This window comes from Poecile atricapillus, chromosome 12, assembly GCF_030490865.1.
Source record: "Poecile atricapillus isolate bPoeAtr1 chromosome 12, bPoeAtr1.hap1, whole genome shotgun sequence".
NCBI classification, from domain to species: Eukaryota; Metazoa; Chordata; class Aves; order Passeriformes; family Paridae; genus Poecile; species Poecile atricapillus.
In genome coordinates, this window is record NC_081260.1 from 19,415,872 (window position 1) to 19,440,581 (window position 24,710).

General features: G+C 64.1%; 4 protein-coding genes across 10 annotated transcripts; 2 read left to right on the plus strand and 2 right to left on the minus strand.

The window, feature by feature from the left end:
* Window positions 1-284: 284 nt before the first annotated feature.
* SRPX2 (sushi repeat containing protein X-linked 2) lies at window positions 285-6,638 on the plus strand. 2 transcript variants are annotated; one of them, XM_058848233.1, is made up of 10 exons: window positions 285-1,244; window positions 3,080-3,163; window positions 3,245-3,436; window positions 4,020-4,196; window positions 4,512-4,638; window positions 4,732-4,853; window positions 4,960-5,139; window positions 5,269-5,402; window positions 5,470-5,591; window positions 5,883-6,638. In XM_058848233.1, the coding sequence occupies exons 1-10, from the start codon at window positions 1,175-1,177 to the stop codon at window positions 6,061-6,063; spliced, it is 1,389 nt and encodes a 462-aa protein (XP_058704216.1). In that variant the 5' UTR covers window positions 285-1,174; the 3' UTR covers window positions 6,064-6,638. The 2 variants fall into 2 exon arrangements, with proteins under 2 accessions (XP_058704216.1, XP_058704217.1); XM_058848234.1 differs by lacking the exon at window positions 285-1,244 and adding an exon at window positions 1,270-2,564 and having other exon boundaries at window positions 2,674-3,163.
* Window positions 6,639-6,997: 359 nt separating this feature from the next.
* SYTL4 (synaptotagmin like 4) lies at window positions 6,998-13,815 on the minus strand. Its single transcript, XM_058848134.1, has 17 exons — window positions 13,732-13,815; window positions 12,883-13,029; window positions 12,536-12,751; window positions 11,904-12,013; window positions 11,628-11,742; window positions 11,360-11,467; window positions 10,994-11,108; window positions 10,802-10,886; window positions 10,525-10,628; window positions 10,330-10,416; window positions 9,820-9,998; window positions 9,531-9,633; window positions 8,546-8,707; window positions 8,014-8,119; window positions 7,814-7,913; window positions 7,371-7,579; window positions 6,998-7,258 (listed from the first exon to the last, which is right to left on the minus strand). The coding sequence occupies exons 2-17, from the start codon at window positions 12,990-12,992 to the stop codon at window positions 7,116-7,118; spliced, it is 2,052 nt and encodes a 683-aa protein (XP_058704117.1). The 5' UTR covers window positions 12,993-13,029; window positions 13,732-13,815; the 3' UTR covers window positions 6,998-7,115.
* A 741-nt stretch (window positions 13,816-14,556) lies between these two features.
* On the minus strand, window positions 14,557-17,190 carry TRMT12 (tRNA methyltransferase 12 homolog). Of its 4 annotated transcripts, XM_058847832.1 has the most exons (7): window positions 16,971-17,190; window positions 16,697-16,844; window positions 16,431-16,620; window positions 16,202-16,352; window positions 16,023-16,132; window positions 15,552-15,709; window positions 14,557-15,483 (listed from the first exon to the last, which is right to left on the minus strand). In XM_058847832.1, exons 1-7 carry the CDS (start codon window positions 17,051-17,053, stop codon window positions 15,037-15,039), a joined length of 1,287 nt encoding a protein of 428 aa, XP_058703815.1. In that variant the 5' UTR covers window positions 17,054-17,190; the 3' UTR covers window positions 14,557-15,036. The 4 variants fall into 4 exon arrangements, with proteins under 4 accessions (XP_058703815.1, XP_058703813.1, XP_058703814.1 ...); XM_058847830.1 differs by having other exon boundaries at window positions 16,023-16,620; XM_058847831.1 differs by lacking the exon at window positions 16,971-17,190 and having other exon boundaries at window positions 16,431-16,964.
* Window positions 17,191-17,261: 71 nt separating this feature from the next.
* On the plus strand, window positions 17,262-24,250 carry CSTF2 (cleavage stimulation factor subunit 2). 3 transcript variants are annotated; one of them, XM_058847827.1, is made up of 15 exons: window positions 17,262-17,539; window positions 17,662-17,740; window positions 18,388-18,557; window positions 19,027-19,163; window positions 19,256-19,375; window positions 19,469-19,624; window positions 19,731-19,854; window positions 20,163-20,225; window positions 21,318-21,377; window positions 21,975-22,116; window positions 22,481-22,632; window positions 22,929-23,191; window positions 23,553-23,663; window positions 23,806-23,931; window positions 24,055-24,250. In XM_058847827.1, exons 1-14 carry the CDS (start codon window positions 17,482-17,484, stop codon window positions 23,926-23,928), a joined length of 1,758 nt encoding a protein of 585 aa, XP_058703810.1. In that variant the 5' UTR covers window positions 17,262-17,481; the 3' UTR covers window positions 23,929-23,931; window positions 24,055-24,250. The 3 variants fall into 3 exon arrangements, with proteins under 3 accessions (XP_058703810.1, XP_058703809.1, XP_058703811.1); XM_058847826.1 differs by lacking the exon at window positions 21,318-21,377; XM_058847828.1 differs by lacking the exons at window positions 21,318-21,377; window positions 21,975-22,116; window positions 22,481-22,632 and having other exon boundaries at window positions 17,357-17,539.
* Window positions 24,251-24,710: the final 460 nt, after the last annotated feature.

Below are 24,710 nucleotides of genomic sequence, written 5' to 3' on the forward strand. Positions count from 1 at the left end.
TCCCCGAGCTGAGCCCTCCCGGGGGTGTCCCTGAGCTGAGCCTCCCGGGGCTGTCCATGAGCTGAGCCCTCCCGGGGTGTCCCCGAGCTGAGCCCTCCCGGGGGTGTCCTGAGCCCTCCCGGGGGTGTCCCTGAGCTGAGCCCTCCCGGGGGTGTCCCCGAGCTGAGCCCTCCCGGGGGTGTCCCTGAGCTGAGCCCTCCGGGGATGCCCTGAGCCCTCCCGGGGGTGTCCCCGAGCTGAGCCCTCCCGGGGGGTCCCCGAGCTGAGCCCTCCCGGGGGTGTCCCCGAGCTGCTCCGGGCTCCCCACACTCGGAGCGGGGCCTCCCGCCTGCCCTCTCCTGCCCAGGACAGCGTGTTATTAATTAGTGCATTCAGCAGCCTGGCCGCCACATAATTAACCCTTTGAGCCAGCAGCACGTCCCCCCTCCGCACACCCCACTCGAGCGCTCCTACCTGTCCGTACCCGGCTCACCCCCGCTCTCCCGTGCCCTCGTGGCCCCGTGCTCCGGAGCCCAAATCCCCGGTGGTTCCAGCTCCTGTCCTGCCTCCCGCCCGACCCCGCGGGCTCCTCACGAGGGCTCTGCGGTCCCTCTGCCTCTCGGGGGCCGAGCTTCGGCAGGGAACAGACCCCAGCTGCAAGCGCCTGCCTCCGGAGCGGCTCCGGAGCCTTCCGTCTGCAGCGGGGTCTCTCCCTCCCTCCTGGCAGGAGGCTGGAAAGGGGACCCGGCTCCTGCGCTTTTGTGCTCGTCCCGGCAGGCCCCCCGTTCCCGGAGCCCGTCAGAGCTGGCACAGGCTCGGTTTGGCTCTCTCCTGTGTCTAAACAGGCTCCTGGCTCTTCTGCTCGCAGGAGAAATCCTCTTACAACCTTTTAAAGCCCCGGAGAAGCAGGAGGCGCGTTGGAAAACGGGCGATCCCGGGATTTATTATTTTTTACAATCTCATCATTTTGGGCCTGACTCACGGCTTTTGAATGTTTGGGATGGGCAGCCAAGGGGGAAAGTAAGTTTGCTCAGCACAAGCAGAGCGGCCAGGCAGGAGGGACAGACATCTGTGCAGTGACAAGGCGACAGGGGGGGCCGGCATCCTGCCTCCAGCTCCTCTCCATCCTCGCCAGGGCTCGCGGCTGCTCCCGGCCCCGGCCCGGCAGGCGAGCTGCCCCCCGCAGCCCCCCAGGATGGCACAGGAGGCAGCCCCCGTCCTGCTGGTTGTCCTTGCCAGGCTGGTGTCATCCACGTGGCACGAAGGTGAGTGCGGGGGTGTGCCGGGGGTGTGTGGGGTGTGCGGGGTGTGCGGGCACGGCGGAGCTCCGGGGGCTGCAGTTCTGCCGCTCTCCTCCTCCTGAGGAACCTGGTGGGGAGGGATGGAGGTTCCCGGGTACAGCCATGCCGGGAGAGCATCCGTGCCTGAGGTGGGGGTGAGCTGTGGGCACAGGGAGCGATGGAGGGGATGCTGGCAGGCATCCATGGAGCAGCAGAAAAGCAGCTTCTCTTCCTCCCTGCCCCGCCTGCGGGAGCGCCGGTTCGGGCTGACTCCCGGCCCCCACGGGGACCGTCGGCCCGCAGATGTTCGCTGGACGGAGCACACAGCCCCAACCGCTGGTCACAGGCCTTGTTTGGGGCTTGGAAGCTCCCCTGCTTCCATCCCCTCCCCTGGCCGTGCTGCCAGCACGCCCGGGGATGCTCCTGCCCAGCGCAGCCGGGGCTAAGCTGGCCCCAGGTGAGAAGGAAAAGGCAGCAGTTGCAGTAGAAGGAAACATCACCATTAAATGGCACATCTGCCTGCGGGGACACGGTGCGCTCTGTCCCCAGGGCCCCGGTGGCAGTCTTGGCAGCCCCCCCAGGACACAGCTTTGTTCTCCCGGTCACGGACACACCCCCACTGCCGCCCCCATGGGGACCGTCCCTGCTCCTCTGCCCCCGAGGATCCCCGGCAGTGTGAAAAGGCAGCAGGACAAACGCATTGTGAAAACCACTTGTGGGAAGCGGCGGGGAGCCGCTCCGTAGTAAAGTTCATTTTGGAAAAATATTCGTAATGGAGTTTCCTCCCCGTGACGGCGGGGCTCCTGCTCGGACTGGCCCCGGCGGATATCCCCCTCCCAAAACCCAGAGCAGGGACAAGGGGAGACTGGGTGCAGCCACGTCGGGGCTGCGGCCTTTCCTGGGGTCCCCCCGAGGCCGAGCATCCCCGGAGGGGAGCGCGGGGGGGGTGGGCTGGCGGCGAGGAGGGGGCAGCGCTGGCGGGGGCAGCGGAAACGCGGCGGAAACGTGAGCTCAGTGCTGGGGAATGCCGCGGCCGGCCGAGGCGCCGAGGGGACACGGGGAATGACGCCGGGCCTCTCCCCCTGCACGGCTCCCTCCCCACCGGAGAGTACCTGGCCCATGAAGGCCCGCGAGGATGGCGCAGGCTGTGCTCACCCCATTGCGGGGCCCCGCTGCGCAGCACGGGTGGCGAGGGGCCAGCATCTCCGGGCAAGCCCCTTCAGCAGCTTCATCCTTCCCTGGAGCACGGGCCAGGGGCTGCACCCCCGCCACCCCCGGCCGGGCAGCTGGGCATCCCTTGCCTTGGTGAGGGCATGGGCAGGAAAGGGCAGGAAGGGGCAGGAAAGGGCAGGAAAGGGCAGGAAAGGCAGGAAAGGGCAGGAAAGGGCAGGAAGGGGCAGGAAAGGGCAGGAAGGGGCAGGAAAGGGCAGGAAAGGGCAGGAAGGGGCAGGAAGGGGCAGGAAGGGGCAGGAAAGGGCAGGAAAGGGCAGCTCTCCTCCTTCCCTTGGGATGCCCCGTGGCAGTGGCGGTGCCATGGGAGCGGGTGGAAGGACTTCCCGGCAGCACGGAGCTGGGGGTCAGTGCCAGCCCACTCGGTGCCAGCTCCCGTTTCCTGCCACAGCCCCGGCTGCCGCTGTTTAGTCTGCGGCTGGAGCCAGCGCACATCGTGTCCCTGGGGACCGCGCTCTGCCCGCTTTAAGCCTTGCCCGCAGCCCCAAGGACAGGCTCTGCCCGGGGCTGGCACTGCTCGCTGGGAGCTGCGGGGCGTTTTGCAGCCATGAGCTACCCTGCAGCCTGCTCGTCTCTTCCTCCCTCCCCAGGGTCTGGCTACTACCTGGAGAGCCGCACCAACGAGGTGTACGCAGAAGAAGCCGCCCCTGAGCCTGCCCTGGATTACCGTCGAGGTAACGGCGCCCAACCTTTGGGTCCTCACGGGGAAACCGAGGCACGGCAGAGTCCTCCCTCACCTCTCTGCTCTCCCGCAGTGCCCCAGTGGTGCGCCACGCTCATCATCCACCGCGGAGAGGCCGCCTGCTACTCGCCCCGGGGCGGCTCGTACCGCAGCAGCCTGGGCACCCGCTGCGAGCTGAGCTGTGCCCGTGGCTACCGCCTGCAGGGGCCCAGCACAGTGCAGTGCTTGCCCAGCCGCCACTGGTCCGGGATGCCGTACTGCCGGCGTGAGTGAGCCCCTGCCCCACAGCCAGCCCCACAGACAGCCCCACAGACAGACAGCCCCACAGACAGCCCCACAGCCAGACAGCCCCACAGCCCCACAGACAGCCAGCCCCACAGACAGCCAGCCCCACAGCCATCCCCACAGCAAACCAACCCCACAGCCAGCCACACAGCCAGCCCCACAGCCAACCAGCCCCACAGCCAGCCCCACAGCCAGACAGACCCACAACCAGCCCCACAGCCAACCAGCCCCACAGACAGCCCCACAGCCAGACAGCCCCACAGCCCCACAGACAGCCAGCCCCACAGACAGCCAGCCCCACAGCCATCCCCACAGCAAACCAACCCCACAGCCAGCCACACAGCCAGCCCCACAGCCAACCAGCCCCACAGCCAGCCCCACAGCCAGACAGACCCACAACCAGCCCCACAGCCATCCCCACAGCCAGCCCCACAGCCAGCCAGACCTACAGCCAGCCCCACAGCCAACCCCACACCCAGCCACACAGCCAGCCAGCCCCGGCGGCTGTGCCCACTCCCACGGCCGCAGCCGCTTCCCTCCCCTGTTCGCTCTCTCCATCCCAGAAATCCGGTGCCACGTGCTGCCAGCGGTGCTGCGGGGCTCCTACGTGTGCTCGGCGGGTGTGCAGATGGATTCCCGATGTGACTACACCTGCCTGCCCGGCTACCAGCTGGAGGGGGACCGGAGCCGTGTCTGCATGGAGGATGGCCGCTGGAGCGGGAGCGAGCCAGTCTGTGTAGGTAAATTCTCACCCCACGCTGCTGGGGCACGCAGGGGCCCGTCACCCACAACTGGGGTGTCTGCAGGTGTCACCCCACATCCAACCCGGACATTTCCTGCGCCTCCCTCCCTTGGCAGCCTGTCCCTGCTGCTCCCCGCAGTGCCATTAGCCCTGGAGCACAGGCACCAGCCCGGGGCTGGGGCACTCAGCGCCGGATTTACAGCATGTCCGGGGAGCTCCGGGGTCCCTGCGGTGGTTCAGCACCGGGCCTCGCTCTCACAGCTCAGCCAAGGCATCCACAGGTTCCGTGAATCCCTCTCCTCCCTCTGGGCAGATCTGGAGCCTCCCAAGATCCGCTGTCCAGACTCCCGGGAGCGCATAGCAGAGCCGGGCAAGCTGACTGCCACCGTCTACTGGGACCCTCCCCGCGTCAGGGACTCTGCTGACGGTGTCATCAAGAGGTGAGGGCAGAGCAGGCGCTGCCAGCCAGGGCTGGAGGCCGTGCCGGTGGCCCTGCCCGGGATGCTGATGGAGAATGCCGTCTGTCGGGTCAGGGTGATGCTGCGGGGCCCGGAGCCCGGCTCCGAATTCCCCGAGGGAGAGCATGTGATCCGCTACACCGCCTACGACCAGGCTTACAACCGAGCCAGCTGCAAGTTCAGCATCCGCGTCCAGGGTGAGCGGGCTCCCGTGGGGCCGCTCGCTGCTGCCCGCAGCTCCACAGCCACGGCCGGGGCTGTGCCCCAGCACCCCCAGCCCTCAGCCCGCTCCCCTCTCTGCAGTGAGGCGCTGCCCCGTCCTGAAGCCGCCGCAGAACGGGTACATCTCCTGCACCTCCGACGGCAACAACTACGGTGCCACCTGCGAGTACCTGTGCGATGGGGGCTACGAGCGCCAGGGCACCTCCCTGCGGGTGTGCCAGTCCACCCAGCAGTGGACGGGCTCCCAGCCCCTGTGTGCTCGTAAGTGCTGCGGGCAGGGCAGGGCTTGCCCGTGGCCGTGCCCAGAGCTCGGGGGGACGCTGCCTGATGGGTCAGAGGGGTGATGGGGGGCACGGTGGCACCTCCCCACACGCCTGTGTCTTGCCGCAGCCATGCAGATCAACACAGATGTGAGCTCGGCCGCCAGCCTGCTGGATCAGTTCCACGAGAAACGCCGGCTCTTTGTCATCTCGGCCCCGGACCCCTCTAACCGCTACTACAAGATGCAGATCTCCATGCTGCAGGTGAGGAGACCTTCCTGCTGCCCCCTCCCCACCTCCAGCACCCCCTCACTGTCCCCCCCGTCCGCAGCAAGCTGCCTGTGGCCTGGACCTGCGCCACATCACCACCGTGGAGCTGCTGGGGCAGCCCCCGCACGAGGTGGGACGGATCCGGGAGCACCGGCTGTCCCTGGGCATCATCGAGGAGCTCAGGTAGCGGAGATGGGGCTGCCCTGCAGAGCCGGGCGGCTGTTCCAGGGGACAGGGAATGGGAATGCCTCTGGGAATGGCAGAGCATGAGGCTGCAGCTGGGTTGATGAGGAGCCCCTTTCTGCTGCACCGGAGGGGCTGGTGCAATGGGGGAGCCCCCTGCAAGTGTCACCAGAGCTTCCCAGAGCCCGCAGCCCCAGGAAGAGGTGGGAGCCCCTATTCCAGGAGGATCTGAGCATGTTGCAAGAGGTGGGCAGGCTCAGCCCTCAGAGCGAGCCCCCCTTGCACCTGCAGGCGCTTCCTGCACCTCACACGCTCCCATTTCAACGCGGTGCTGCTGGACAAGGCGGGCACGGACCGCGAGCGCTACATCTCCCCGGTCAGCCCCGACGAGCTCTTCGTCTTCATCGACACCTACCTGCTGAGCGAGCGTGAGGCGGCCAGGCGGGCACAGAGCGGGGACCCCTGCGAGTGAGCCAGCCCCGGGGAGACCCCCGGCCTGCCCCGAAGGGATGGACCTTCCCTTGCTGCTTTTCTAGTCGCCACCGTAGAGGAGGAGCAGGGGGGCCAAGGAGCTCCGGGGCAGGGGAGCCCCTCTCTGGCCGTTGTGGCACACAGAGGTGAGCCAGGAGCGTGTGCCAGCAGTGTCCCCTCTGCCCAGCAGCCAGGAGCTGTTTCCAGCTGGGGATGGTTCAGGACCCTGGCAGGAGACACTGGAGTGTCCCTGCTCAGATCCCAGGGCAGAGGGAGACGGGGGAGAGTGGCAGGGCAGGGAGGGCAGGCCGGCCAGCAGTGTGACAGCCTCTAACACAGCAGCTTCAGCCTCCCCACGGCTCACCCTGGCCACAACCTGGACCCGATGCCTCCCACTCTGAAAGCCCTTATTAAAAAGCAAATGGCCCCACGCTCAGCAGAGCCCACAGCAGCCAGCCAGCGCCCAGTCCCCCCTCCAGTGACCCTGCCACTGCCTCCCTCTCCCACCACCCACGGGGAACCCTTTCTAGGAGCTGCTTTGGCAGTAGAATATTAACTTGAAATAAATAAATTTGTATAAAAAGTCAGTGCTAGCACATGTGTCACTGAGAGGCCTGGGAAACAAATGTTTCCTGGAGACCACAATCCTCAACCCTCCCAGGCTGACCCCACACAGTTCCATCCATCCAGTGCCACAGCTGGGGCTGGGCTGTGTAGGGGGAAGAGGGTGGAAAGGAGAGAGCAGACCATGGAACAGGGTGGTAGGAAAAAGAATGGGAAGAAATAAAAACACAATGACATTTCAAAGCATTTTGCCTGGGGGAGAAGAAGGGAGGGTCCACAGGGACTCCCGTTCAGCCTGAAATTTGGTACAAGGCTTATGACAAGAGAAAAACCCTTTTAATGAAGCTAAACCAAGAAGACTTTCTGCCCAAGCCTGTTTAGAGAAGGTCATGTTTATTAAAGTGTAAGTAAAAAGAAATCACGGTGCGTATTTGGCAGGCTGTGCACAAGTGTGGCTCCCGACAGCGGTGCCAGTGCTGGTGCCACAGCCTACAGCCTCAGCTTGGCCATGCTGGAGCGGAGCTGGAGCGTCCCCTCTGCCCAGGAGCCCGGGTACTGGCACATCTTCTGCCACAGGTTCAGCTCCTCGCCCGTGGAGTCCATCCAGTCCACAGCCTGCCCATTGCTCATGCCTGGGGAAAAGGATGGGATCAGTCACTGCTGGAGCAGCCTCCTGCCCTCAGCACAGCAGCCCCAGCGAGGCTGCTGCTGCTGCTGCTGCCCAGAGCTCGGTGGGCTCCTCACCATTGCCCACCCCCAGACGGACACCCCCGAGGAAATCGTTGCTGGACAGCGGCTCCCGGTCCCAGACCGTCAGCTCCAGGCAGATGTGCTGCAGGTCCTCGGGGTTCACACCGTTGTAGACAAAGGTGTGGTTGTAATGAGGGTTCAGGGTCTTCTTCACCACAGGCGTCTTCCTCTTGGAGGCTTTGTTTTTGTGTGGCAGGAGGTAGCTGGGGGAAGCAGCCCCTTGGGTTAGCAGGACACGGGCACCAGCTCGGGGGGCTGGGGCACCTCAGCACCCAGGACCTGGCCTGGAGCCACCCTTCCTGCCTTTCCTGGCACAGCTCAGGGAGAGGGACCATGACACCCTGCAAGGGTTCCTTCTCCAGGTCCCCCAGCAGCTTTGGGAATACAGCCGGGGAGGACAGTGCCCTCATCACCCCTGCCCCAGCACCCTCACTCACCCCTTAACAAAGCTGTCTGAGGTCCCCCCTGACTTGGCTGCTGTGAGGTTCTTGGCTTCCTTGATCCAGACCTGGAGCTCACCACCTTCCCCTGTTTTGCCTAGGAAAAACCCAGCACAGTAGAAATTAATTTAATTTTTACCACTGCAAACTGTAGCTCCTGCAGGGCTGCACACTGATCCTGGAGCTTCAGCACCTACCTTTCCTGCCATTCCCAGCCCCAGGATGCTTGGCAGATGGGATGTACTTCATGGAGACAACCAGCTCCCCCTTGTACTGGTGAAGACCAGCAGCATCTGCCCCAACCTGCACAGAGGTGAGAATTACCAAGCACTGCAGAGAAGCCATGGCACACACAGTGACAGCCTGGTGTGCAGCACCTCCTCAGGCTGGGACAAAGGACTTGGCTTCTTCTAGATGTGGCTGAGCTGGCACAAGTGCCTGCAAACTCTCCCCAGCATGACCAGTGGAGCCCAGCTCCTTTGGGATCTCATTTTGGCCCAACCACCTGACAAGGAGGAGGGAAGGAGGAGGGAAGCTAGGTTCAAGGCAGAAGATCTGCCTGCCCTTTTTTACTGCAACAGCACTGCTGTCTGCATCTGGGGTTTTCATATCTCCAGACATTGGCACAAGCCCTTTTGAGCAATGCTGAGGTCCCCACACCCCTCTGCCCACTGAGGGCTATACCCCCAACAGGACCAGGCAAGGGAAGCTGCAGGGGCAGGGGCACACCTTGCCATGCAGGGGCAGGAACTCCTCCAGGTGGCTCTCGAAGTTCCAGGCATCCAGTGGGACCTCCACCTCCCCCAGGAAGGTGTTGCGGCCAAAGCGATCGTGGTGCCACACCGAGAACTGCAGCGTCCTCGCGAGCAGGAGGGACTTGCTAATCTCATACTGGGGACAGAGAGGAAAACCACTGCTGAGCAGGCAGCACAGGACAAATGGGAAATTTCATCAGCTACAGCTCACGAGCATGAGAGGAGACAGGCTGGAGAAGCAATGGATGTGCACAGGAGCTCCTCTTTCTTTCCACGCCTGCTGAAAGCTCAGAGTCCCAGGGCAGAGTGCAGGAGCCTGTGCTCTCCCAGCAGATGGATGGTTCTTGGAGCCAGGACTCATCCAGCCATCCCACCACAAGTAGAGCTCTGCCAGCCCACAGAGCCTCAGGTGGTCAGAGCACAAGACCTCAGCAAACCTGGCTGTGGGAGCCTAAAAACCAAACCACAGCTCTCACTTCCTCCTGCACAAGAGTGCCCGGCCTCAGAGGTGCTCTGCCAGGCTCAGGGACAGAGCCAGCCAGCAGGGATGGTGAAGGGCAGTGCCAAATTGTTCTGTCCTGGAGCCCAGAACTGCCTTATCTCTGCCCCTGTGGTGTGCTGCCCTCCCTCCTGCCACTGTGACCTGCCACCAGGGGCCAGGAAGCCTGAAGAATGAAACATCCAGGGTAAGCACGATGCCTTTGCTCTGGGGAGCGCCACAGGAACCAGGGACATGTCCTGGCACACGGTCACATCTGCAGCTGTGCCTCCAGCCCACCATGGCACTGGGGCTTGGCAGCATGGCCACAGCAGAGCTGGGAGTGCAGGGATTTCAGGCTGCAGTCTCTGGACACGGGTCCTCTGCAAAGACCCCTCTGCAGCATTGGGAGCTCACCCCTCCCCTTGCTTGTTCCAGCAGCATCCCCTGAGTAGCTGCAGCCCAGCCCATCCCCACTCACCTTCAGCAGCTCGTTGTACAGGGGATTGATGGTGTTGCGTTTGATGGTCGTCTTGCGCTTCCCTTGCCGGGATTTGTCGGGCAGGAGATAGGTCTTCACATACCTGAAGGGAGAACAGGCAGCACTTCAACAGGGCCCCCTCACAATCAATCCTCCGAGCTCCTCAGGGCAACCCCAGACCTTCTGCCCCAGCAGGACCCTCCCACTTACAGCTCCCATCTCTGGTGGGACCCCACAACCCGGCTGGGCACCACCAGCGGTGCCAGCAGCTCTCTCCCCCTGCTCTCACGGGTTGGAGCGCTTCCTGCCCTCGTCGCCGTAGGCCAGCTGGCGACACTCCTTCACGTGAATGAACAAGGTCTGTGTCTTCTGCTCGTAGCTCAGGGAGAAGGAGATGCCCCCGGTGACAGCCACGCTGCCGAAGTCGCCGGCCTCGCTGTAAATGCTGACCATGCTCCCCAGTGTGCTCTGGAAGATGTGGCAGGGCTGAGCTGGCACAAGATCACCTGAGAGCCCCTCTTCAGCAAGGTTATTCCCTGTGCCTCTTCTGCACAGCCCCACCTGCCTCCCCGTGGCTGAGGATGGCCACAAGTACCTCCCACCCACACACAGCTGCCTGGAAGAGAGATGAGTCTTTGCATTTTGATTCCCTTCTAGGGGAAGAAGCCCCCTCACACAAGGCTCTTACCCCTTCTCTCCAGGAGCTGCCTGCCCTGCCTCCCTCCACCCAGCCCTTTGGCAGTGCCTTTCTCCATCACCTCTCCCTGCAGTGGAGCGGAGCACAGCCACAGGAACTCACCGAGGAGGTGCCGCTGCGCATGCTGCCCCGGGCCACCCGCTGCCGGTGGATCTCCACCAGGTTATCGATGTCCTCCTCCTCCTCCTCCTGAAGGAGAGAGACAAGCCGCCTGTGTGGGGAGTGCTCAGGCACAGCCAGCCAGCCACTCGGCTCCTCCACCCAGCAGCCATCCCTGTGGCACTCTGAGGGTCTCACCAGCTCCGTGTTGAGGCCAGGGACTGACTTGCTCCTGTCCCCCAAAGAGCCACCTTCCCCCACAAGGTCCTCGGGGCGCAGGTCGATCACGGACTTGGTGTAGTCTGCACAAGAGGTGGTGAGCAGGAGGCAGTGGCATGAGCAGGATCAGCAGAGCCCTGCTGCTCCCTCACACAAGGGGCTCCCCCAGCCTCTCCCATCTGCACTGAAAGCCCTTCACAGCCCCGGGAGGAGGAGCTGCCCACCCCGGCCGTGTCAGCACCCGCACATCTCTCACCCGCAGGCCTCACCACCCGCCGGGGGTTCTTCTTGAATATGGTTTCATGCTCACAGGCGCTGCTGCGGGTCCCCACAGTGGCATCCTGGGCAGGAAGAGTCCCTTCAGAGCAGGGCAGGGCTAGGAGCCCTGCAGGGTGCCCAGCCCCACGCCCCAGGACAGGGCTGAGCCTGCTGGAGCAGCGTCACGCACCCGTCCATCAGAGAACGCGTTTTTGGAGCGGAGAGGGAGCGTCAGGCTGGAGGAAGCAGGTCCTGCTGGCACAACAACCTGTTTTCCAGGGACAGCTCTCTCCAGGGAGTTCCTCCTGTGGCAGACACAGAAAGGTCTGTCCCAGGCCACAAGCACAGCGTGCAGAGCAAGTGCTGGCCAGAAGTGCCATTTGAGCTGCCTGTAGCAGCCTGGGCACAGAGGACCTTCCTGCCCAGGGACAGGCTTCAGCCCAGCCAGAGGAGCCAGCTTCCCCTCGCTAGACTGAGAAAAAACACACTTCAGATGAAGGTCCCCTCCTCTGCCAGCCAGTCTTGCCAAGGACAACCCACCTCAGGATCCTCTCACCTGCCCCCCACATCAGCAGGACTAGGTCTGTAGCTGTCCAGGCTCATGTTTTCCATGGACTCTGTGTCGCTTTTACCATCCCGAGGGTCTGAGACATCTGGAAACAAACTGCAGACAAGAAAACCACAGGTATGTCCTGTTTGGCGAGGAGGCCGGTCTGAGAGAGCTTCTGCACCACTGATGATCCGTGTGGAGCAGCAGATTCCTCTCAAACCCGCAGCAGATGGGAGCTGGTGCCTGGAGCATGGGGGTCAGCAGGAAATCTTACCTGGACCCCTCCCGGGGTGCAGGGGGGCTCGGCTGCCGGACTGCAGAGGAGCTTTTAGGCTCGCTGAGCTGGGCTTTCTGGAGGAGGGTTTGTCCCACAGTCTCTCTTTTGCTGGCTGGAAAGAGAGAGGCATCAGGAGGAACACTGCTCCAAGCTCATTGCCTGGAGCAGGAGCTGTTCCCATCCAGCTCCACGCTGGGCAGGGGTGCACTGGGGAAAGCTGGAGCATCCCAGATGGCTGGGCTGTGGGACACAGCATTGCTGTGGCACCCCTACCTGCCGGCCTGTGCCGCAGGGACAGCCGCACCATGTCGCTGCCCAGGTGGTTGGCGAAGCGGTTCACCCTCTGGTCATAGAACCAGTCACCCGTCGTCTTCTTCAGCTCCCTGCAGGGCAGGGGGTGGTGGGGGCAGTCAGGGGCAGCAGGGGCTGTTTGCTGTGCCCCAACCCACCCTCGGTGCCACCTCAACCCAAGGACACAGGTACAATGGGTAAAATCAGCAGGTGACAGGGCAGAGACAATTCACCAGGCACTTGGCAGGCTCAGCTACATCCTCAGCAAACACGGGAACAAGCCAGGTTTCGTAAGACAGGGGAGGCCAAAAGGGAGGAAACCTGGGATGCTTGAAACACAGTGCAAGGGGCACTGGGGGATGCTGCAGTCAAGTCAGGGGGTGAAGGAGCAGGGTGGACATGAAGGAGACAAGAGTAGGATATGATCCATTTCTCCATCGCCCAAACATGAGAACCCTCTCCAGGAGTGACATCAGAGCAAGCTGCCCAGCACTGGAGAGGACCAGCCAGGCTAGGAAAGGCTGGCTGTGGGGCATCGAACTGAGGCAGCCGAGAAGAAGAAGGGGACAGGAGACAAGTACAGAATGTGCCTGCCACTTGTCCCGGCTACTCACGCCTCCTTGGTGCAGACTTTGCAGCGCCAGGAGCCGCTGGGGCTGCAGGAGCGGCAGTCCCGACACACCAAGTGGTTGCAGCCCCGGCAAGTGTTGGCCTTGGGGCTGACTCGGCCCAGGCTCTGCTGGCAGCGGGCACAGGTCCGCTCGCTGTAGCGCTGGCTGCCCCGCTTGGCTCCCTTGCGCCGGATCTCCAGCAGCTCATTCTTGAGGCGCCTGCTCAGAGCCGACACCAGGAGCTGTCACAGGCGCCCCGGGACCCCGGGGACACCCGCACTGTCCCGCACCCACCCGCTTCAGAGCAAAGCGGGGAGCCAGCTCCTGCCCGGCTCCTGCCGCCTTCGCACCTGATCCTCCTCTCCTCGGCTTTGCGGAGCTCCTCGTCGCGCTGCAGGACCTGCAGGATCAAATCTCTCTCCGCGTCCGACAGGAAGGACAGATCCACCGCCTCCGACATCGCTCCACCCGGCCGGCCGGCCCTCCCCGGATTCCAGCTAGGGACGTGCCAGCTGTGAGCCCGGCTCTCGCCCCGCCAGGTGCCCCGTGCCCGTTCCCGGGATGGCGGCAGCCGGGACAGCGGCCCGCCCGCCGTCTGCAGCGCCCTGCCCCGGGCTGGGCTCGGGCCGCCTGCCAGCCCCGCCGCCCCGGTGACCTCAGCCGGCTCCGTGGGACCGGGCTGACGCGCAGCACCCGCGGGCGGCCCCGGCAGGAAGGAGCCGCCCCGGGCTGCCCCTCCCACGAACGCACCGGGGCTCGGAGCTGCCCGAGCCCGAGGATCCGCCGGGAGCGGACCCGCGGCAGGGACAGGAGCCGGCTCGCAGCACCGGGACCCGGGCGGCCGCTCCAGCCTGGATGGAGCCGGAGCGCCTGCTCGGGGGTGCAGCCGCTCTCCGCTCCTGCCCGTCCCGCAGCCGCGCTCCGACGACCCTCGGGGAGGAGGGGGCGGCGGGACGGAGCCCAGGCTCCTCTCTGTCGGGGAAAGGGGGGCCGGGACCGGTGGCACTGCCGGGGCTGGGAACTTCCTCCGCCCTGGGACACCGCGGCTCGACCCCCGGACCACGGAGCGGCCACAGAGGGACCCCTGGCTCCCCCCGCGTCCCCACCAGCCGAGGGATCCCCGTCCTCCCCCGTCCGCGGAGGAGCCCTCGGTACCCCCGCCAGCGCAGCGCCGCCCGGTCCCACGATCCAGCCGGTACCTGCAGCGGCTCCGGCCGGTACCGGCAGCGGCTCCGGCGCTCCCGGCAGCGGGAGGGGAGCGAGGGAAGCGAGGGCGGTGCCGGTGCCTTAAAGGAGCCGCGCCGGGCGCACCTGCGGCACGGACGGGGCGGCCCGTGCGGGAGGCGGTGCCCGCAGCCTCCAGCCCCTTCCCCCGCCCCATCGCCCCCGGCACAGCGGCCGCTGAGCCCCGCGGGGCCCGCTGCCACACGGCCCTGACGGGTGGGCAGCTTCTCCCGAAGAGCACGGAGCGAACCGACACCCGACCCGCGGTGTCCCCCCGCATCCCCAGGGCCGTGGTGTCCTCCCGCCGCCGGGCTCCAGCCGCTGCCCTTGGCCTTCGTAGCAGAGATACGGTCCCCGCCTGCGCCTCGCCCCCCGCAGCACAGGGAACCCCCAGCACACGCGGCAGGACGAGGCGCGGGGCTCCACCCGTGGGGAGCTGGTTTCTCGCCACGCAGGACAGCTGGGTGCAGCCCCAAGGCAAACGAGAGGACGCGGCTCTGCCCACACTTTCGGCCGCACCCCAGGGACGGGAGAGCCAGAGGCTCCCAGCCCTGTGGGAAGCGATGGGACACCGACACAGTGGAAAAAACCACACAGACATCAAAGGGCCAGCGGGAGCTTCCTCATGGGGCAGGGGAGTACACAATAAATACGTAGAGGGCTTTGGGCTTGTAGGAAGACAATGCCACAGGCTTTGCTCCCTGAGCTCCTCCACACACCACCCTAGAGCCCAAAGTCCCCAGGCCAGACCCCACACTCGCACCAGCGTTCACATTTTAATTGGACACCAGCAAGAGGTGGTGAGAAAGATCTTTATTTCTGAAAAAGAGCTAGGAAGAAAGTGAGATGAACAGAACTGTTTACAGTACATTAAAAAAGCATGCTGGGAAACACAAGCACAATGCTTGTCCCTGACCTGCTGAAATGAACTCAGCAGGAACCCAAGGCTTCTCAGCACTGTGGCTCTCTCCTGTGTGAAAATGGGGCTCAAGGTGCTACCACATGTCCAAGACCTGGGCAGAGCCAGGGCAGAACACTGGAACTCTGAGCCCCAACTTCCTCCATCCTTGTCTGGATCCCGAAGGGATCTGCCATGGGAGCACAACCCTGGGTGCCCTGGGCAAGGGGAGGCACTGCCAGGCAGTGCTGCCACCGGGGAACCGGGGGACATAAGGCACATCTGGGCTGGCAGCAGGACACTGCTGGAAGCATCTCCCTGCCCCTGCTGCTCGACACCACCCTTCCACGGGAGCTGGAGCCCCAGCGGTGCCCATGCCCTGCTAATCGGGCAGCAGTGGCCGGCACTCGAGGTCCAGCACGAGGTGATGCACGTGTGGAGCGTAGGACTTCACCACCTCCACGTGCAGGACACTGGTGCGCCACGGCCACCCGTGCAGCTCTGCCAGCAGCCCCTGGATCCGTGTGGCCGTGGCTTCAGCCCACCTCTGCCACTCGGGTCTGAGCCTGGCCCCCAGTGTCTCCTCCCCACCGTCCTCTGTTGGCTGCTGTGCCTCTCCCCCAGAGCTGGCTGTCTCTGGAGAGCTGCGCTCAGCCAGCAGCACCGCGGGCTGCGGCGGGGCCGGCGCACGGGGAGTCTCCACATTGTGGTGGATGTGGAGAACCCCACCCGTGTTCTTCCTCAGGACGCGGCAGGCCACCGGCCAGCCTTCCTCCGAGCTGGGAATCAGCCCCAGGTTCACCCTGTCTGCCACATCCCGCAGCTGCAGCTGGGAGGAGACAGGAGGTGAGGGCATGCCAGCGGGGAGGGGTTCCGCGGCCAGGCGGCAGCGCTCACCTGCCGGCTGTCCCCGGCGTGGATGTGGCAGCGATCCCGCACCCCGTTCAGCACCAGGGTCCTGTGCAGGGCCTCCACGGCGTGGCTGTTCCACTCACAGGCATGGACAAAGGCAGCTCCCGCGTGCACCAGGAAGGGCAGTGTGAAATAGCCGATGCCTGCAGGCAGGAGGTGGCAGTGGCTGAGGGCAGGGACATCCAGAGATCCACACTCCTGAGGGCAGGATGCACACTGCCACCCTGGCTTTCCAAGTCTGCTCTGCTCTGGGTCGGGAAAAGCCCAAACACTGGAAAAATGGAAATTTATCCTTCCCTCTTCTGCAAAAGTAAAATCTGCCTTGAAAAATGTTCAGAGGACCTTATTTTACTTTCAGTCTTTGGCCATCCTCCTGAGTATTTTTCATTCCAAGCTAGAAATGACATTTGATGTCTACCATCAGCACCTGCCCCGCCCCTCCTCCATCCCCGTTACCTGCATAGAGATCCACCAGGACCTCCCCGGAGCAGGGCAGTGAGGCCACACGCAGCTTCTCCGTGATGTTCCCCGGGGAGAACATGCACTTGGTCACGTCAAAGGTGTACCTGGAAGACCCCACACGGGTGAGGGCAGTCCCTTCCCCAGAGCAGCCACATCCTGCAGCTCCTGCCCACCTGATCCCGTTGTCCACATGCTCCACCCAGCCGTGCTGGCCCAGCAGCAGGGTGACACGGGGGGTCCGCATCCCATCCGGCATCACCCGTCCTCTCCTGGCCACCCGCCGGGCTCCCAAAGCCGAGGCGACCGTCTCCCAGAGCTCCGGGCCTGCAGCACACCACGGCGGCACATTTGGGGGATGCTCGGCAGGCAGGAGCGGGGCGGGCAGGCCCTGCTCGCCCTTACCCAGCCTCTCCCAGGGCTCTCCCTTGAAGCTGTCCTCGCTCAGCAGCACCAGGTCGCCGTGCCTCTGCCAGGCGTGGGGCACATCCCGCTCCAGCTGCTCCGACCAGCCGCTCCCCAGCAGCCGCCGCAGCTGATCCCGCAGTCTGCGGGCAGGCGGGCACCGGCGGGCGGCCCTGGAGGGCACCGGCTCCTGCAGCAGGGACGGGGCACATGGGGCTGGGTGCCACCGCCCCACGCAGGGCTCAGGGCGAGGCAGCGCTGCCAACCTGGATCCGGAGCAGCTCGCAGGGCATCTCCGGGGGCAGGCAGAGCTGGGACAGCTTCTCCTCCAGCACAGGCAGAGCCACACGGCCCCCTGGCAGCCGCTGCAGCTGGAAACGCCCGTCCGAGAGCCGCTCCTCTTCCAGACATTCCCTGCGAGGCAGGGCACGCTCAGGCCCTTCCCAGCCCCGCGGACCCTCCTGCTGCAGGGCTGGCCCTGTGACCTCCTGTGGGAGCGGCACGGGGCTCCCATTCCCCCTCCTTCCCGCCGCCCTTCACCTGAGGCGCTGGGCGAACCTCCGCTCCGTGGCCAGCGCAGGGACACCCATGGGGACAGGCATGGGGACATCCGTGACCTCCATCCTGCCGAGCCCCAGGCGGTGTCAGCCCCGCCGGGGGCTGTGCCTCGGCACCGGTACCCGAAACAGCATCCCCGAGCCCGCGGGGCTGCCCGAGACCGGCTCTCGGTGTCGGGGGATCCCCGAGCCCGGGGGGCTGCCCGGAGACCGGCTCTCGGTGCCGGGGGATCCGCGGGGCTGCCCAAGCCCGGCTCTCGGTGCCGGGGGATCCGCGGGGTTACCCGAGACCGGCTCTCGGTGCCGGGGGATCCCCGAGGCCGCAGCAGCCCCGCTCGGGGGTCCCCGGGAGTCCCGCAGGCCGCTGCCGCCGGTGCCGCGTTTCCCGCCGGAGCGCGTTCTCAGAGCGCCGCTGCCCTGGAGTTGCGGAAGCGGAAGCGGAAGCGCGAGCGGGGCCGGTTTGCGCGCGGACCGGAAGCGGCGCGGGCGGCGCCATGGCGGGGCTGTCGGTGCGGGACCCCGCCGTGGATCGCTCCCTGCGCTCCGTGTTCGGTGAGGCCGCGGGACCGCGATCTGCAAAGGGAAAGGGGCAGGGACGGGCAGGGGCAGGCGGGGGGCCAGCGGGTTTCCCCCTCTCGCCGTGCGCTGACCGGCGGCACCGTCTGTCTCCGCAGTGGGGAACATCCCGTATGAGGCCACGGAGGAGCAGCTGAAGGACATTTTCTCGGAGGTTGGGCCCGTGGTCAGCTTTAGGTGAGAGCGGCCGCTGGCGTGCCCCGGGTGCCCCGACTCGGCGCAGACCGAGCCCCGCGCGGTGCGGCTCTGGAACCGGGCGATCGTAAATCCATAACGCCGGGAAGGAGCTGGAAAAGCGTCCAGCCCGGCCGTTCCCTCAGCACTGCCAGGCCCACCGTGTCCCCAAGTGCCACATGCACCTTTTGACCATTTCCAGGGATGGTGACTCTGCCACTGCCTTGGGCTGCCCGTTCTAATGCAGGACAAGCGCTTTGGCGAGGAACCTTTGCCTAATGTCCCATCTCGGGTGCTGCTCGGGCTCTGTGCTCCTCACTCCCGTCCCTGTCCCTCTCAGAGGTGTTTTCCAGCCTTGGCACCAGGCCCTGGGGAGCTCTCAGTTAAGGTTTTGGGAGTTCTGGGAGGAGCCAGTCCCGTCCTGTGCCTTGTGGGGTCACGGCAGGCACAGAGCTGGCACTGGTGGCCCCACAGCTTTGGGAACACCCATGCCAGGAGCCAGCAGCCCCCTTGGCTTTGGCACAGGCCTGGCTGCTGCGTGCCTCGGGAGCCTTGACCGTGCTCGCAGCGCTCCTGCGGGCTCCAGCCCCGCAGCCCCCCTGGAGCTGTGGGAGCCGTGGGCACAGCGGGGTGCTCTCCTCGCCGTGCAGGCTGGTGTACGACAGGGAGACGGGCAAGCCCAAGGGCTATGGCTTCTGCGAGTACCAGGACCAGGAGACGGCGCTCAGCGCCATGCGCAACCTCAACGGGCGCGAGTTCAGCGGCAGGGCCCTGCGTGTCGACAACGCCGCCAGCGAGAAGAACAAGGAGGAGCTCAAGAGTGAGTTGGGGTTTGGGGGTTTCATGCTGGGCCTGGCTTTGGCAGTGCTCTGGGGAGTGTCTCTTCTGCCAGGCTGGCAGAGCTGGCCTGCTCTGAGAGCTGTAGTTCCCCAGAGGGATGCGTGGGCTCAGCTCCATGTTTTAGCTCCCAGATGATCACAGAACCACGGAATTATTTAGGTTGGGAAAGGTGTCTAAAGATCACGGTCCAACCTTTGACCAAACACCACTGCATCAGCTGGCCTGGAGCACTAAATGCCACATCCAGTCTTTACTTAAACACTTCCAGGAACAGTGCCTCCACAGCCTCTCTGTTCTGATTCCTCATCACCCCTTCTGTGAAGAAATTCCTCCTAACATCTCCCAGTTTTCATTGCCTCCTTTTCCCCCTGCTGGGCTGGTGCTCCCCTCCTGATGAGCCCATTAAACACCGTTCGTGTTGCAGTACCAAGTCACCAACTGTATTGCAGGCCTGGGCACGGGTGCACCCATCATAGAGTCACCCTATGGGGACCCTGTCAACCCAGAGGATGCCCCCGAGTCCATCAGCCGGGCAGTGGCCAGCCTGCCACCCGAGCAGATGTTTGAGCTGATGAAGCAGATGAAGGTGAGTGTGAGCACAGCTCCTCCCACCACTGCCCGCACCCTCCCAGCCCCTGTGGCACCTTGGCAGAGCTTGACCAGTGGCTGTCTTGTCAGCTGTGTGTCCAGAACAGCCCCCAGGAAGCCAGGAACATGCTGCTCCAGAACCCACAGCTGGCTTACGCGCTGCTGCAGGCCCAGGTGGTCATGAGGATCGTCGACCCGGAGATCGCGCTGGTTTGTCCCTTGCTGCTCCTCCAGGGTTGGGAGGATATTGGTGGTAGTCTTTGTGGAGTGGCAGTGGAAAAGAGCTCCTTTTTCTTCTCCTAGAAAATCCTGCATCGCCAGACCAGTGTTCCTCCTCTCATCCCAGGCAACCAGCAGCCAGTGGCAGGGCCAGGGCCTGGGCCAGGACCAGGGCCTGGGCCAGGGCCCAACGCGCAGCTGAACCCGCAGAACACCCCATCGTCCCAGCCACAGCCCATAGTAAGAGCCTGCACAACACATGAGCTGTGCCAGCCCCAGCTCTCCCAGCTGGGGCACACACCCAGGGGTTGGGGTGTCCCTGAGATCCAGTGTCTCTCCTGAGCAGGGCGGGATGCACGTCAATGGCGCTCCTCCTCTGATGCAGCCGCCCATGCAGGGGGGAGTGCCAGCCCCAGGACAGATGGCAGCCCCTGTGCAGGGCCCAGGCCCTGGCCCCATGGCTCCAGGAGGTGAGTTTGGGCCAAGCTGCCCCACCCGTGAGCACACGGGTCCTGCAGACGCCCCCCTCTGCCTTCCCCCAGCCAGAGGGCTCGGCCCTGTGAGAGCACACGTAATCCTGTACTGTACATTGTGGTTGTGCTGCTGCCAGAGGTGGCCTGCAAAGTTGGAATACCCCTGGGGGGAGCCAACACCAAGGGAATAAACCTCCAGATGCTCCCTCAGGAGCTGGGAGCGAGAAGGTATTTGGGGCCAAAGGAAGGGGTTAGTCATCAGGGGTGGCTGAGGAGGGGTCTGATCTCTGCCTGTCCCCTCTCAGGTGGGATGCAGCCACAGGTTGGGATGCCGGGTGCGGGGCCCGTCCCCTTGGAGCGCGGACAAGGTAAAGCAGACGTGTGTAGAGCTGTGTGTGGTGTGAGCCTCGCTCCAGCGAGCAGCGCTGTGCCCCAGCTGTCTGCAGCCTGGCTGTGCCCAGCCCCGGGGCTGTGCCTGGGTTTGTTCACTGAGGCACAAGGCTGTGCTTGCAGCTCCCTGGCTCCCAGGGCTCGGCCCGTGCCCCGATTGGCTCCCAGCTCGTTCTGCGCCCTGTTGTGCAGTCGTGCCCTGGAAGCCAGGAGAGCTGCCTGTCCCCAGGGGGGACGTGCCTGTGTTTTCCACCTCTGCGAGCCCACGTCTGTCCCTGTGCTTGTGCGGGCAGGCAGAGCTTGCTCTTCTCTGGTCCTTGTCCTGCTCCTTTGCTGCCGGGGTGCTGGGGAGCAGCTGGTGCGGCCCCGCGTCCTCCTGTCCGTGCCCGGCAGAGGGAGCTGGGTCTCCGTTTTGGCTTGAGGCTTGGCAGGGGCTCTCCGGAGGGTGACGGCTCGGCATTCCTCCGCAGGCACGGTCTGTACGGCCCAGCCCTGGGCCCCGATCCCTTATGGTTCACACATTGCCATATGTAGGTTAGCTCGACCCAGGTGTTCCTGTTCTCCCAGCACGTGCAGACACCTGTCACCTCTGTTGCCTTGACTTCTATCCTAGGCCTTGTTGCAGCTACATGGCAAACCTAGTCTGAGATCCTTTGGCCTTAGGGGCAGCTGACTCTCATTTTCTTTGGGGTGGGCACTGTCTTCCTGAAAGCTGCCTGATAGTTCTTGGCACCCAAAAGGTTTTGGAGAGCAGAAGCTGTGTGTGCGTTACAGGGCCAGCATGGGCCCAAGGAATGCTGTGTCTCTTGGCAGGATGTCTTCTCTCCCTGCCTCTCTCCCTGAGTGAGGGAAGGACTGTGCCACTCTGGCTGTCCTGCCTGTGGTGACAAAGGTGGTGTTAACGGAAGAGGTTGATAAAACCAGACTTGTAGCATTTTCTCTGTAGGTTTTTCTGGGGACTTCAGGGGGCGTGATCCTGCAGGCAGCACTGTCCCCAGCACTGGTCGGTGCATGTGTGCATACACTATTTACGTGTCTGCTCTTTCCCTCTTTTCCTGCTGCTTGCCCAGGGAACCTGCAGCTCTCGCCCGTGGGACCTGCCAGGCCTGCGTCTATCGAACGCGTTCAAGGTATCCCGGCAGCCGCCCGCTCCCTCTTCCCGTGGAGCTCCTTGTGGAGTGTCACCCCGCTGTTCTCAGGGCCAGGGGCTGGCATGGCACTCCTTGTAGCCTGACAGCAGTAAGAGGAGATGAAGGAGGCAGGATTTCCTCTAGGGCTACAGGAGAGAACAGGCTAGAGCCAAGCACGGAGCCTCCAGTGGGAAAGGAGAGCCTGTTTGGAAGGGCTTTTGCCTGAGATCCAGCCCCCTTTGACACTGTGCTTCCAGGAGCCTTCCAGGTCTTGCTTTGCTCCTGGCCCCACGTCAGCAAGGTGTTGATGCCCGCGCTTGTAGGGATTGCCATAGGGACACCCATGCTTGGTGTGGCCCCTGGTGCCATAAGGAACCTGAGACAAAAGCAGAGAAGAAAGAGAGAGGAATAAAACTGGCAGTCAGGGAAGGGGCTTTGGTGTGCTCCAGCCTCACGTGTGGGGCTGCATCCCCAGCAGACAGCACAGCTCAGGGGAGCAGCGTGGCTGCCCCACACCCGGCAGAGAGCGCCGGGGACAGTCTTGGCACGGCACTGGTCATGCAGATCCTCACGAGTTCTTGTGTGTCTCCCTGGCAGTGCCCATGCCAGACCCGAGGGCCCCTATGCAGCGTGGACCTCTACCTGCTAGTGGCCCGCCGCCCCGAGGCCTTTTGGGAGATGCCCCGAATGACCCTCGCGGAGGGACCCTGCTCTCAGTCACTGGAGAAGTGGAGCCCAGGTGAGGGGAGAGGGAAGGAGAGGAGCCCTTGGCACTGTCCCCTGCCCAAGGGTAACCTCTGGCTGAGGACAGGGATGGCACCAGCCTTCCGGGAGTCACTGCTGCCTGGTCGGAGGCCCGTGTGCTGCCAACCGTGGGGGCCGGCCCGTTTCCCCGGGGAAGGGATATCCCCGGGGTGATGGCAGCTGCCCTGTGGCATGGGGCCACCAGCACCCATCCCTGTGCCAGCCTCCCCTCCTCCCCTGCGGCCGGCTTCGGGGGCAATCCCAGCGCTCTGCCCAGACCGTGCCAAGCCAGTGTCTGATTCACACTCTCTCGCTTTTTCTCCTCCTCCTGCTTTGCTCTCCTCGTCTCTCTGCGTCAGAGGTTACCTTGGGCCGCCCCACCAGGGAGCCCCTATGCACCATATGCCTGGTCATGACAGCCGTGGCCCCCCCCATGAGATGAGGGGGGGACCCATGGGAGAACCCCGACCACTGATGGGAGAGCCACGGGGGCCCTTGATGGATGCTCGAGGTGAGAGAGGGGGCATGAAATACTGGGTGGCTTGGACTGTGCAGGCAAGAAGTCAGAGCAGAGCCGGCTGCCCCGACCCAAGGCACGGGAAGGGGTTTGGGCAGTGAAATGACTGACTCCAGGCGAGGAGGGACAGTCCCAGGGTGCAAGGGACTTTCTGCAGGCATGTCCCCTCTGCCCCCAGCCCTGCACCTCTAGGGTGCTTGCTGGCCCCCAGACGAAGGAGGCAGCAGGCTCACTCCCACACTCCTGCAGGACTGCTTCCTTCAGGAGCTTACCTTGTGTTTCCTCCGCAGTCGGAAGAGATCCCCGGGGGCTGGAGCCGCGCGGGCTGGAGCCGCGGGTGATGGAGGCGCGAGCCCTGGAGGCGCGAGGCCTGGAGCCGCGGGTCCTGGAGCCACGAGTGCTGGAAGCCAGGGCCATGGAGGCCAGGGTCCTGGAGCCCCGGGGCCTGGAGCCTCGAGGGCCTGGTCCCAACCCGCGTGGCCCGATGCCTGGTGGGATACAGGGTCCTGGGCCACTTAACATGGGAGCCAGTGGCCCGCAGGGGCCCCGCCAGGTACACACGGCTCTGCTCAGCCGCTCGGGCACCGACAGCATCCCGTAGGCTGGGGCTGGGGAGGGGGGTGTCCCACAGAGCTGCAGCACCAGGCTTTGGTTCTGAGGGGTCAGGACATCTGTCCCATTTCCATCAGCTGGGGACGGGACAAGGCTCAGGCCTCTCTCCACCTCTTCCTGAGGCACAGGAAGGAGCACAGGAGTTGGGAGAGGAGAGCACATAAAATGCACTCTCTCTTCATGCTCAGGCGTCTTCAAGCAGTCCATGAGGGCATCCATCTGATCATCTGTTTTACCTTCCTGCATTTGTATGGCTGAGTGCAGAGACCCCTCAATCTTTAACCCCTCTGTTACTCTCCCAGGTTCCTAACATGGCTGGGGCAGGCATTCCTGGGGCAGGAGTCCAAGGAGCTGGTCAGCCTGGAGGCTTTAGCCCTGGACAGAGCCAGGTCACCCCCCAGGATCACGAAAAGGTGAGAGAACAAAAAGGAAAGGGTGAGACAGTGGGAGCAGCACTTCCTGTGTGCCTTTCTGTGGCGGGGTCAGCCCCTCCCTGGCTCTGGCATGCTGTGGCTGCTCTGGCAGGGCATGCCTCTGACCCCTCTTTCCCCACAGGCAGCGCTGATCATGCAGGTGCTGCAGCTGACAGCAGACCAGATCGCCATGCTGCCCCCAGAACAGCGACAGAGCATCCTCATTCTGAAGGAGCAAATCCAGAAATCCACGGGGGCACCCTGACAGGTGATGCCCTTAACCTGGTTTCATCCTTTGCCTGTTCCCCTCTGGTAAAACAGCTTCCTAGGATGGGACTCTGCCCTGCTTCCCTCTGTGCCAGGCTCACCCTCCTCCCCTTCTTTCTGGCAGACCCAAGATGAAGATGCCATGTGCTTGGATAGAGTTGATGCTCCAAGGCAGCTGCTTCCCATTGCTACCTGAGCTGATGGTGCATTTTGGGAGAGCTTGTGTCACCCTTGAGAGGCTTTTACCTCCAGTTCATGGGTTTTTTTTTTTTCCTGTTTATATTTTATGATGTTTGAAGTAAAGTTTTGGTTTGAGTAAATCCATGTCCCTGGCTGCCTTGTTTGGTCTCTCGTGGAGGCCACAATGGGAGTGTTGGTTTCTGGGAGCAGTGTGGCCTGGCTTCAGTCTTGTCCAAACCACTTGCCATCCTCCCTCCTCCCCACACCAGGGCAAGAGCTAGTCATGGAATTTCTTGTGCTGTGCAGTTTACAGGGGGTAGGGGAAGGGCAGGACAGAGAGCTTGGCTTTCCATCCCTGCTGGAGGGGCAGGAAGGGCTCTGGATCCGATTGCAGTATCACTTACCACGCCAGCCTGCTCGGGGAGCGGGGTTTCCCTCTGCGTACACTGGAACAGAACCTGAGGGGAGCTGAGCTGTGTGCTGGATGCAGGCTGGCTCTGGGGCTGCCAGGGTGGCAGCGAGCCCCTGCTCTTCTATTGCAGCCCTGCAAGGGGGCAGAGCATGGGCTCCTTTGTACCTGCACAGCTGAGTCACCACGGA

Coding starts and splice junctions, on each gene's coding strand:
- SRPX2 (XM_058848233.1), top strand. CDS start 1,175: ATGGCACAGGAGGCAGCCCCCGTCCTGCTGGTTGTCCTTGCCAGGCTG. Junction 1,245..3,079: donor GTCATCCACGTGGCACGAAG/GTGAGTGCGGGG, acceptor CTCCCTCCCCAG/GGTCTGGCTACTACCTGGAG. Junction 5,403..5,469: donor TGCAGATCTCCATGCTGCAG/GTGAGGAGACCT, acceptor CCCCGTCCGCAG/CAAGCTGCCTGTGGCCTGGA.
- SYTL4 (XM_058848134.1), bottom strand. CDS start 12,992: ATGTCGGAGGCGGTGGATCTGTCCTTCCTGTCGGACGCGGAGAGAGAT. Junction 10,887..10,993: donor ACGCGTTCTCTGATGGACGG/GTGCGTGACGCT, acceptor CTTCCTGCCCAG/GATGCCACTGTGGGGACCCG. Junction 7,580..7,813: donor TCAGACAGCTTTGTTAAGGG/GTGAGTGAGGGT, acceptor TGCTTCCCCCAG/CTACCTCCTGCCACACAAAA.
- TRMT12 (XM_058847829.1), bottom strand. CDS start 17,040: ATGTCCCCATGCCTGTCCCCATGGGTGTCCCTGCGCTGGCCACGGAGC. Junction 16,845..16,970: donor AGGTTCGCCCAGCGCCTCAG/GTGAAGGGCGGC, acceptor CCTGCCTCGCAG/GGAATGTCTGGAAGAGGAGC. Junction 15,710..16,022: donor CCTGGTGGATCTCTATGCAG/GTAACGGGGATG, acceptor TCCTGCCTGCAG/GCATCGGCTATTTCACACTG.
- CSTF2 (XM_058847827.1), top strand. CDS start 17,482: ATGGCGGGGCTGTCGGTGCGGGACCCCGCCGTGGATCGCTCCCTGCGC. Junction 23,192..23,552: donor GCCCGCAGGGGCCCCGCCAG/GTACACACGGCT, acceptor TTACTCTCCCAG/GTTCCTAACATGGCTGGGGC. Junction 23,664..23,805: donor CCCCCCAGGATCACGAAAAG/GTGAGAGAACAA, acceptor CTTTCCCCACAG/GCAGCGCTGATCATGCAGGT.